This window comes from Chrysochloris asiatica, unplaced genomic scaffold (assembly GCF_000296735.1).
Source record: "Chrysochloris asiatica unplaced genomic scaffold, ChrAsi1.0 scaffold00095, whole genome shotgun sequence".
Lineage (NCBI taxonomy): Eukaryota > Metazoa > Chordata > Mammalia > Afrosoricida > Chrysochloridae > Chrysochloris > Chrysochloris asiatica.
In genome coordinates this window covers 3,763,002-3,775,360 of record NW_006408613.1, presented here as the reverse complement: position 1 = coordinate 3,775,360, position 12,359 = coordinate 3,763,002, and the positions used below count along the sequence as shown (strand labels likewise).

The 12,359-nt window shown below is 37.7% G+C and overlaps 1 protein-coding gene across 2 annotated transcripts in view; it reads right to left on the bottom strand.

Annotated features, from left to right (window-relative positions):
- Nucleotides 1–12,359, bottom strand: part of DLGAP2 (discs, large (Drosophila) homolog-associated protein 2) — a 327,825-nt gene that overhangs the window by 209,085 nt on the left and 106,381 nt on the right. Inside the window, exon 2 of one of the 2 annotated variants that reach the window (XM_006866711.1) lies at nt 8,197–9,266. In XM_006866711.1, the coding sequence (XP_006866773.1) occupies nt 8,197–9,198 (1,002 nt within the window). In that variant the 5' untranslated portion in view covers nt 9,199–9,266. Of the gene's footprint in view, nt 1–8,196; nt 9,267–12,359 lie in introns of those variants that run through there. The other variant, XM_006866710.1, reaches the window with a different exon arrangement.

Below are 12,359 nucleotides of genomic sequence, written 5' to 3'. Positions count from 1 at the left end.
TGTTTGGGAAGAAGTACATCCAGAATGCTCCTTAGAAGTGAGGATGGCAATACTTTGTCTCACATACTATGGACATGTTATCAGGAGGAATCAGTGCCTGAAAAAGGACATCATGCTTGGTAAAGGAGAGATTCAGTAAAAAAGATGAAGACACTCAACAAATTGTATTGACACAGTAACTGCAACAATATTCTAAAACACTGGAAAAAATGTGAGGGTTGTTCAGGACCAAGCCATACTTCATTCTGTTGTACATAGAATCACCAACCTTAAGTCATCCAACACCAGCAAGAACATGAACTCATTGCCCCTAATGCTCCTGTCTAATCTTTCCAGTTACTGTTACCACTTTCATATAGATGGTTCTTTAAAGAGAACAATGCTCAAGGAAGACATGCTTCATTAGTTAAGCTAAAATATTGTTTGGTTTTAAGAAGACTGCAGGGGATATGTCTGGTTTAAGGTTTAAAGACTATTTTAGGGCAATAGTTTTGAATTTTTAACAACTTCCATGTCTTTAGAAAGTCTGAATTCCACCAGATTTTGAAATTGTTTTGCATTCCCTCTTTTAAAAATCAGGATTCATTTATATAATCTTTGACCAAAATGTTCAGTAATATAATCTGGGCACTACACAGATCTGCTGATTTCATTGTCCATGGAGGCCACTAACCACACTTTCCTTCTCTTCCTCCTATTCTTGATTCTCCTTCTTCCTCCACTGCTCCAGGTGAATAGAGATCAATGCTTGTATCTTAGGTAGTTGCTTGCAAGCTTTTAAAACATCAGGGAGTATGCAATGAATTAGGAAGTAGAACAGAAGCACTAACATGTTATTAGTCACTAACTGGATATTCCATGATCCTAATCCTACAATCAGGAGCTCTGGTACCATTGTTGTTGTTAAGTGCCATTGAGTCGGTTCCGACCCATAGCGACCCTGTAATTGGTTTCCAAGGAGCGACTGGTGAGCTTGAACCACCAACCTTGCAGATCAAACGGCTTTGCAGTCTGGCACATTAATCCACAGCGCCACACCCGGACTCTGTAGTGGTTACCAATCTGGCTGCTAATCTCACGGTCAGCATTTGAAAACTACCAGCCGTTCTGTGAAAACCAGATGAGGCTGTCTGCTCCTGTAAAGATTTACAGCCTCAGAAACCCTGTACAGGGTCGCTATTATTCAGAACTGACTCCACAGCACATAATAACAACAACAATCCTCCAAACCATGGGAGAAAGATTAAGCTTTCTGCTTCTGCAAAGATTTACAGCCTCAGAGACCCTATATAGAGTCACTGTATGTTGGAACCACCTTGACAGCATTTAACAAAAATAACAACAAACTTCCAAACCAAGGAACCAATACCATAAGGTATGTACATGGTTGTTTATAAGCAGCCTCAGCAGGTACTTTTTTTGTGTGTCATTGTTACAAATACTTGTATATCTAGTACACAAAATATAAAAATAATTCTGCCAATTATTTTTACAGGTGTACAACTTATTGACAGCAATTAATTGGCTTTGGAAGCCTATCCTTAATCAATTCAATTTTTGCATCTAATGAGCTGGACTGCAAAGTTGGTTGGAACTGCAAGGTCAGTGGTTCAAGCTCTCCAGATACTCCTCAGAAACCCTATACAGGATCTCTATGGGTCAGAACCAATTCAGCGGCACTTAACAACAATGACAACATAAACTGAAACTCCGTACTCTCTAAGCAGTGACCCCACATTCCTACTCCCTCCTGTCCCTAATAACTATTAATAAACTTTGTACATTATACATGTTCCTGTTCTTGCTTTTTATATAAGTGAAGTCATACAATTTTGTCTGTTTGTGATTAACTTATTTCACTCAGCATAATATCTTCAAGATCCATTAATATGGCAGCTTTCACTAAGACCTGATTTGTATTTTAAAGGGTTGCTCTGGTGCTGTGAAAAATGGCTGCAAATAAGCATCAGAGGAGGCTTGTATTAATTGGATTACAGATGCCTGGAAAGTACAATAAAAAAGTGATACAATGAAGATAGGATCATATATGGGCCTTGAACTCAGGAGAAGTCTAGGTGAGCTACAAACATTTGGAAGTCATAAATATATTTAATGAGTTTAAATCCTAATCCATATAAAATCACACAGAGAAAGCATACACCGAGCAAAGAAAAGGAGCTATGCTGAGGGCCAATGGAGGAGAAGACAGGAAGGAGTAACCAGCAAGGTAAGACCCCAGGAGAGAGAATGTTTTGGCAAGACTACAGTGGTCAGCTGCATAGAATACAACTGAGATCAAATAAATATAAAAACATTGAATCTAACATCAAGAAAGGTGATAGAAAGTGCTTGATTAAAAAAATTTAGTAGAATCATCAGACATTGGGGAAAACAGGTGAGAAACTAAGGATAAACATTTCATTTTCAAAAATATCACAATTGTGACATTTTACTCAGCTTCAAAGATTATTCCAGTCCCTTGATACTTAGTTAAAAAAAACTTAATTTTCACTTCTGAATAATGTGGAAACAAATGATCAAGCCCATAAAACCAAACCCACAGCTATTGAGTTAATTCCAACTCATAGTAACCTTTATATAGGGTTTCTGAAACTATAATCTTTATAGGAGCGGACAACCTCATCTTTCTCCTATGGGGTGTCTGGTGGGTTTGGATTGCCGACCTTGTGGTTAGCAGTCCAGTGCTTATCCTACAGTGCCACTATGTTATGTATTTCTTAACAGCACTTTTAAATTCCTGTCATTGTAGAAACTATAATAGAGATTGTACCTTTAGATAAAAAGATGGATTTTTTTTTTCTAAATTGGACTATCTAACAAGATTTGTTAAACAAATATAATTGGGAATCATGATGTAATTTTTATGATCTATTTTTGTGTACATACTGGAACTTCATTAACTTCCTAACTAAATTTCACTGTGGTACCTTAAAGACAGGTATCTTCACAATATTCACAATACAAAAACAAAAAAACCCCACTATCTATGAGTCAGAGCTATAAGTTAGCCTACTTAAGACACTTCACAACAATAACATAGGACAGAGCAGAACTTCTCCATTGTATTTCTCTGACTATAAATCTTTACGGGAACATATAATCTCTTCTTTCTTCCTTGGAGTGCTGGTGGGTTTGAATACCTAACCTTGTGGTTAATAGCCTAACACTTAACTCACTGTGCCATCATAGTTTCTATTCATACAATACTGCTGTTGCTAAGTGCCATTGAGTCTATTCTGACTCATAGAGAACGACCTTGTTTAGGGTTTTTGAGGAGCAGCTGGTGAGTTTGAACCACTGATGTTACGGTTCAAACTGACCATGCAGTCCAGTGCTTATCCAACAAGTGCCACACCTAGACTCTATTTACACAATGTTGTTAAAGGCCTTGGATTCATAGCGACCCTGCATAGGGCTTCTGAGGAGTGACTCATGAGAGAGTGAAAAGTCCTTTGCAATGAATGGCTGCAAAGATTGACTCATTTTTTAGTATTCAGAGAAGCTTTTAAACTGCTGCAGAAATAAATTAAAAAAAAAAAAAGTAAAGGAAGGAAATTGGAAACACTTGTAAAATCTGGGGAATTCTGTTATTACCCAAAATTATTTATTTCTTTCCTCCTCCGTTCCTTTCTTTCCTTTTACCCCCAGCATGGCAAAATAGAAGAGATCACATGTTAAAAACAAAACACTGTCCTTGAAAGTATCTGAATATGCAAAACAGCATAATAATAATAATAAATTAATCATTCAGCCTCAAATCTGTAACCTCATTACCAGGTGGGGTGTCACTGGGACTAAGGAACAACTAGGATCATTTCTAGTTCTAAACCAAGAAAGGATCTGACTAAGAGAAAATGAAGGGGAATGGAAGAAAAAGGAGGCTAAAGAGAGAAGTCAGTGTAAAGAGGGAAAGATGGGGAAAGGAAAAGTGAGGAAAAAGTGGTGGAGGACTATGGTCCAAGTGCCATTTGGTGGCACTCATCCATGAGGAGTTGAGTGGCCAGGATGAGCCCTCAGCTGGGTTCCCAACAAATCCTGAAATTTCCCTCATGTGACTCAGGCTGCTGTTGTCTGTTCTCTGATTGGATCAGGAGCAAGCATCTTTCTTAATCTTTGTATTCTTAGCACTTAGCATGGTACATGACACAGTGTGCTTTCTGTTCCCTGAGCTAAGCTGAGATGAATCACTTAACCAAGTTAATATGACATTCATTAAAAGTTTGGATTTAAATGCTTTGTCTTGCTGATCTAGAAAATACAAAAACAAGAGCAATATGAAAGAAAAAAAGGGATCAGAATTTTCTTTCAATCCTCTTTGCTGTCTGTTTTGATCTACTTAAAAGCATGAACATTTTTTTTCATTGCTGTTTACTATATATTCTGTATAAACCAAAGGTAAAAATAAAATGCTCTTTATTCCACTCCAGATCTCTCTAGTTTTTATTAGAAAACTAATAAAGCATATGAATATTTTTTCCCTTCTACTGGCTCTTTTGCATTTTATTCTCACAGTAGCATCTACAGACAAATTCTTTTAGTTCCTCTGTACCTGGTTGTGAAATAGAATAAGGTCTTGTGAAGATACAGAAATGTTTATCTTTCCCCCCAGAAAATCCAATTCAATCAAAACCTGGGAGCATACCTGAAAGAACCTTTTTGAAAATGCAGGACATCAATTCAATTAAGTCCTAGGACAAAAACAGCCTGAGGAAATAGGAGTATAATTTGTGATGTTCATCTTTATAAATCTCTAGCCATGGTTACTAAAAACAATGAGAAAGAATAAAATAAAATATCACTGAATTGCATCTCAGAAAGTGGTGGGCTTCATTTAGAGGTAGAGGAGAAGAATGTGAGGAATTTGCTTCTGGAAGAAAATGCCATTCTGAATGAATACAATGTATTGGGAATGTTTGCTGTTGTTGTTCAGTGCATGTGTTGTTGTTGTTGGTGGTGTGCTGTGGAGTCAGTTCTGACTCATAACAACCCTCCATAGGGGTTTCTGAGGCTGTAAATCTTTATGGGAGCAGAAAGCTTCATCTTGCTCCTGAGGAACAATTGATAGTTTCGAACTGCTGACCTTGAATTTAGCATCCAAACTCATAACCACTATGTTACAAGCTATACCGACTTATGTGGAGTCCTGGTGTAGTGCTGTGGGTTAATGCGTCGGACTACAAAGTCAGTTTGAACCACAAGGTTGGTAGTTCAAGCTCACCAGCTGCTCCTTGGAAACCTTATACAGGGTTGCTATGGGTGGAAATTGGCTGGACAGCACTTAAGAAGAACAACAATACCTACTTACATACTGAAGTCCTGGCATGGCACTGCAGGGTATTGCAGTGAATCCCAAGGTTGGTTTGAACCACAGGTCAACAGTTCAAACCCACTAGCGGCTCCTTGGAAACTCTAGACAAAATTGCTGAGTCCGAACTGACTCAATGGCACTTAACTACACCAACGTACATACTGGAGATCTGGCAGTGATTTACATGCTGCTGGAAATGTTTACCTGATCTTTGGATAATAGTGTGCCAGGCTTAATTTTTGAGGATATATGATTTATGTGAACATGAAGAAAGTTAGGCTAATGTCCAAGACAATTACACTTAATGTAAACTATAAAACTAAAACTTCACTGAAAATTTGTGAAGCTAATAAAAGATGAAACAATTGGTGAGTTTTGGGTGAAGGGTCGGGGGCATGGTAATTGTTTTCCTTTTCTCTTTCTCATCTTTGTCTTAAACAGTGCTATTTAATCCCAGGAGAATTTTACTTTAATGTGTTCTATTGAATCTCATTTTCCCTCCACAGGATCAAATCACAACTTGTCATCATTTTGTACATGTTACTACTGAATGAAATACTGTTTGGAAGTCTGAAAAATGTATTTTGCTAAGGCCACAGCTTCAACATAGTACATTCATTTCTACCACCCTGCTGATTTCCCCTAGGCACCTCCTTGCTCCATGTTGAGCAGTGTGGAGGCCCCAGAAAAAGAAGAGGAAGACCTGGCATGGATCAGGCACCTACAGGCTAACTGAGAAATACGATTAATGAACTTAAAATATCAAGTGAACACACAAGTGCACAGTGAGAAACCATGAGCAGATAGTTCAAGAGCTCCTAGGTCTGACTACTAACAACCAGAGAGGATAGGAAGGCAACCACAAAATCCAGTCTGTAACCAATGATCAGACTAATGAACTGGCTCCTAAAACAAGCAAACAGAAATTTTCTAGAGAGGAACAAGAGGAATAGAGATAAAATAGGGGAGGGAAAACCTGTAGATCAAAATGATTTAAAAGACAATCATTCTGACTCAAAGAAACTCTATAAAAAATTGTGAGCAATCAAGAAAATTTGGATATTGACTAGCTATTTGAAAATATTAAAGTATTATTGCTTTAATTTTTTTTTTTACAATGATATTGTGGTTAAGCTTCAAAAAAAAAAAAAAAGTCCTTATCTTTCAGTTGGAATATTTTTGAAAAAAATATAGAAATATTTAGGATAAATGTGTCAATATAATATGGGTGAGAAAGACAGTGTGATCGAAACAAAATAGGATTGGTCATTAATGGATATATTTTTAAGCTAGGTTGGACTCCTGGTGTGGCAATGCAGGATAAGCACTGGACTGAGAACCAAAAGGTCTACAGTTCAAAGTCACCAGCTGTTCCTTAGAAACCCTCTACCGGGTCACTATGAGTCAGAACTGACTTGACAACACTTAACAACACAACCACAAAAGCTAGGCTAGGATGCAATGAGGTTCATTATATTACATGTTCATCTGTATATGCAATAATTTCCATAGCATAGAAATTTTTAAAAAATCTATTGGGATGCAGAGAAAAGGACGAGAAGATTCTAAACAGCAACAACATCAATGTTTATGACCAAAGATAGGATTTGAGGTATTCTGGAATTTAGGTGGCGGTGGATGATTTGCCAAGATGGTTTTAATGAATAAATGTAGGCTCTGGAGTCAAAAGGGATTAGGCAAGGAAATGTCATAACTGTAACCTAATCCTAAAATGTTCAGGAGACATTGAACTAGAGATTTTCCAGGTACAAATAGAGAGAGAGAGGAAAAAAAAGAGTTTCACTTCTATAACGATGGATAAATCAAAGAGTAAAACTTGACTCTACTTGTCATGTTCTTTGATCAATATAGAAATAAGTGTTTTATATTACTGATTTGCCAACTGCAAGCAAAATTTAAGCTTTTGCCATTACCGTAAAATAATATTTTATCTAGCCATCTATTTTGTGGAAAAAAATTTTGAAAACAATTTGGTTAGAATTTACTTTTAAAACACAGCCATTGAGATTTGGACAACATACCACCATAGCAATAGGTGTTGCTGATATGGTTTGCCATCCCCTGACTCATGACAGATTTACAATTGCTTATCTGTTCCATTAATTGACGGCCTGATGACTCAGTTAGCATTTAGCATTGTTCATTATTCTATGAAGAGTTCTCTAAAATCAATGCACCACTTTAGCAATGAATCTCAGGCAAGCAGAAGTAAATTGTGAATTAAATACAAATATATGTATATACTGTATATTAAAGAGAAGATCTCAGAATTTTAAATTTTGTTAATGGTACTTTTGTAGATAGAAGTAATTGTAGTGGCATCTGTAAAAGACGGATGTTTCCCAGTGGGCTACCATTCCCCCTGGCACATTCAGTGATGGCATGATTAGGAGACAGAGATGAGAGGGAAATTAAATAAAATTAAGAATTTCACAGTATGATACCTCTAGCAATTCACTGTCTTTAATATATTATGCCTTTGGTGCATTCATTTAATCCACATCCCAGGAAACAGATGCATTTTCCATCATCAGACTTAAAGACACTACTGTCAGCTTGGGTAAATGAACTCATTAAAGTTGCAGGCCAATTTACATTAGGACAAATGAACAGATTTCAAGTGAAAACACATGAATGTGGGCTAATATATTTTTGTTGGTGTTGCTAAATCCTTTGATAGTCGAAGCACTAAAGTGATCGTCCTAGCTTGCATAGGGTTAGGGTTCAAAGGAAGAATTAGGAATGCCTCAAAGACTTTGTCGGAGCAGACCAGTTAATATCATCTATGAGGGTTTCATATTAACATTGTTATATAAAATCGCAGTCATCATATTGAGACTCCTTACCTGAAGGTAATGGCATTGTCTCAAAGAAGGCTTGATTTCCTGATGAACCAGAGGTTTATCTAAGTTAAGGGAACTCTTGCGATAAGCTTCTTTTGCCTGGCTTACTGTAAGAGTGGACCAGGAACTCCTTTTCATGTACTTTGCATCAGGGGTCATAGCTAATCCTTCACAAGCAGAACACTTGACGTCATTATTACTTTTGGAAGTTTTCAGTGAGAGATCCCCAAAGGGGCCCTGGAGAGTTTCCGGGTAGCAATGGGAGATGTGATCTACATGGTGCCTATTAACCACACTGGGTGTTCGGTAGGTACTATCACTGTCCAAATTGTCATCAGAACTCCACCAACTACTCATGCCAGATTTATGCTTGTTTTCAGGTTTCCGCTCCTTGCTTTTACTCCTTTTACTATGTTTCGAATGGTGGCCGTGATGGTGATCATCCACTCTACTGTCACCTTTTGTCCCATTGACATTACTTTTGGAAGAGCCTTCTAAAGAATGAGACTTGGTAAAGAGCTTTTGGACAGAATGAACAAGATGCCGTATTCTCCCTGGACTCTCGCTACGTTGTTCTGCAGCAGTTGAAGTCCTCTGGTATTGTAAAGTATGGAATCCATCTCTGTGGAGAGGGAGTTGTTTCTCAAACTGGTCCAAGAGATTGGCTGGAATTCGATTAATTTTTGTGCTGGCATGTGACATGGCACAATCGTCTCTTGTATCATAATGTGAGCTATAATGCATTCTGGGAAAAGTGCTACTAGACATATGATCGCCCATCATCATGGGCATCATCATACATTCGGAATGAATGGAACTTCTGGGTGAACAACGATGGTGGTCCATGGGGCAGCTGTCAGTTGGGCTGAGCAAATAGGATTGCCTTGTTTCCTGCCCATGGTGGATGTGGTCATGAGTATGTTCACAATCTTCAGGGGGTGTTAAGCCACAAGTATGACCAGAACATAACTGTGGTTGATTTCGACTCCCAGATAATCCTTTCATATTCCTAGGAGCAGGGGAGTATCTTTCTTCATTGAAGTGCTGAGTCGGTGACCATGAGTACTGCTGGTCTGTTGACAAAAACACAGAAATGTCATTTAATACTTTGTAGAAATATTGTTGCAGACTCTTATGTATTAGCAAAGCAAAATACTTGATACTCAATATATAAACTGTTTTTGTCTAATAATCAGTATTTAGATTTTGTCTGGTACATTCAAATTGACAATAATTTTTATGCCATATTCTTGGCATAAAAATATTTTATGCCATATTCTTAGCTTCAAATAATTATAATATTAACAAGGATAAAATTGTTAGATAATATTCTCAAATGATATCATCTAACTGCCAATATTTAATGTCCAGTAAATTCATCAGGTCTTTTGGCAGCAATTAAGCAGTATTAAAGAAAATAAACATTTTGATTCAGATAAACACATTGCTTATATTTCAATTAGATTTGAGTGTAGTGGTTTAAGAAGTTTGAAAAATGACATCTGGTTTGTGATCAGTAATATTGTTTGGCCAGCAAGCACAGTACACTCCAATATATTAGTCATGAAATAGTTTAAATCCACATTCTCACTGTAAGTAAGGGAACTGAATTGCTTCTCTTAAGGCCAAGGTTCTATGTAAAAAGGAGAACTAAACCTAGGTATTTGACTTTCTATTTCATAATTTGGTTTTCAACTACACACTTCCTTTCATAATGAGGAAATAACCTGGTTATACCACACACACACAAAAAAAACTCACTTCAAGTCAATTTTAACTCATAAAGACCTTATATAGGGTTTCCAGGAGCAGACAGTGTCATCTTTCTACTGAAGAGCTGCTGGTGGGCTTGAACTATTGACCTTGTGGTTAACACTCCAGTACTTATCCTCCAGTGCCACCAGGTTTATAAATTATAAAACCCAACCCAACCCACTGCTATCGCATCAATTCTGACTCATAGTAACCTTGTATAGGGTTTCTGAGACTGCATTTTTAAGGATGCACTAAGCCTCATCTTTCTCTTGTGAAGTGGTTGCTGGGTTGGAACTGCTGATTTTGCAGTTAGCAGTTTAATATGCTGTATTACTGTTGTTGAGCTCCATAGAGTCAACCTCGTGTGATACAGTAGAATTGCCCCTTTGGATTTTCTAAGCTGTAATCTTTATGGGGATCAGGGGTCCAGCTCTTTCTCCCATGGAGCTTCGGGGGAGGGGTGGGTTTGGACCACCATTCTTTTGGTTATAAATTGAGTTTTTCAATGCTATAGCCATCAGGGCTCCTTAGATGTTATTCTATACTACACACCTAAACCCAGACCTGTTGACATCGAGTTCATTCCGAATCATAGCAGACCTATATAAAGATTCTGAGAGTGTAAATCTTTACAGGTTCAGGCAACCTCATCTTTCTCCTTGGAGCCACTGGTGGGTTTGAATTACCCACCTTGTGGTTAGCAGTCTAGGGCTTATATTACATATGGATAATCACATCATTAAGAATTGACATTTCAACAGATGTGGTTCTTGCTGTTTCTGGCTTTGAAGCCCTTCCTGGATTTCTTGTTAGGGAGACAGTTAAGTATATTGATTAAAATGGTCACCTCTGGAAATAGACTGCTTATATCAGAATCTTATCTCTGCCATGACTAACTGTGAAAGTTTAGGCAAGTAACTTCACCTCTCTAAGCTTCAATTCCCTCAATTGTGTGGTAAGGATGTGAGACAGTGGTAACGCAATAGGCTGAGTCCTGGTGTTGTTATTAATTACCGTCAAGTTGGTTCCAATGACCTGTACAGGGTTTCCGATGAGTGACTGGTGAACTTGAACTACCAACCTTGCAGTTCAAACCAACTTTGCAGTCCAACATTAAGCAAAACTCTCTGTATTTACTAGTTGTATAAATATTATAATTGTTTTATTCTCTTGGTTCTTTATTTATAAAGTTTGGTTTTATTGAATTTAAGTGATTGGAATACACGATTCACTTTTCACTTTAGTGAAGCCACAGGCATCACCTCTGATTTTTGCTGTCCAACTGTTTCAGTTTTAGTCTTAAATTAGATCTTGCTTCTGACTAGCAGTCCAACAGATTCAGGAAATACAGATGCAGGAAGCTGATTCCAATAAAGGAACAGGTTGAAAAGAAACCTGCAAGGTGGAATACCAATGAAATAACCCATGTGATTGAGACCAGGGAGGGCCCTATGGTCTCTTCATTTCCACTTCATTCCCATTCAACTTTCACAAGATGAAATATTCTGATCCTGAAAGACAGCTCTGCTTGGGAAAAGTGGAGGGAGGTTGTTGCCTCTGATTAGGGTCCCTTCTCGGTCTCTTCTATCCTCTATATTTCCTTTACTCCTGCTTCTTTCCCTCCCTAATATGTTTCACTTTCCTTAATATGTTTCAGTGTTAGTGAACTGACCGACTTTCTATTATTCGCAGTGAAAGACCAACTGTGTTTATTGACACATGATATCCATCGTTATAAATGAGAAATGAAGTGGTCAAGTGCCATCCTCTTTTTCCTGAGGACAGGAAATCATAAATGACCTGGGGTTAATCACTCATATAAATCATATAGCCACTCACATTGACACCTAAAGGAGACATAAAATGAACATATAGGGCAACCATGAATAGGAAAAAAAAAGTTAAGAGACACTAGATTTCCCCGTCATTTCTGATCCCAATTTTATAGGAAATTAATGGCAGAAAAACATTACCTGCCACGAACATTTACCAAATGTCTAGTCCAAGGTGCCAGGAGCTTACAACTGGACTCTTAGTTGTCTAAGCTATCTCATAGATCCAAATAAATTACAAAGAAAGGTCATAATTTACTGATCCTTGAGACGTTACAAGCAAGACTTATCATATCTAGGAATAATTGATAGTAGAAGGGAATGCAAGTAGTTTTTGAGGAATTCCAATAGATTCAGAAAAAGATTTGGGGCTGTTTCTCATCCTAAGTAATGGCAGTAAATGAATCTTTCATGCTGCTTCTCACAATAATGTGAAGTAAGTTTGAAGCACAAGGTCAGTGGTTCAAGCTCACCAGTCACACCTCAGAAAACCTATAGAGGGTTGCTCTGGGTCGAAACCAGCTGACGGCACTTCACAACAAGAACAACAATTGTAGCTTAAACAGAGATCCTCTCATC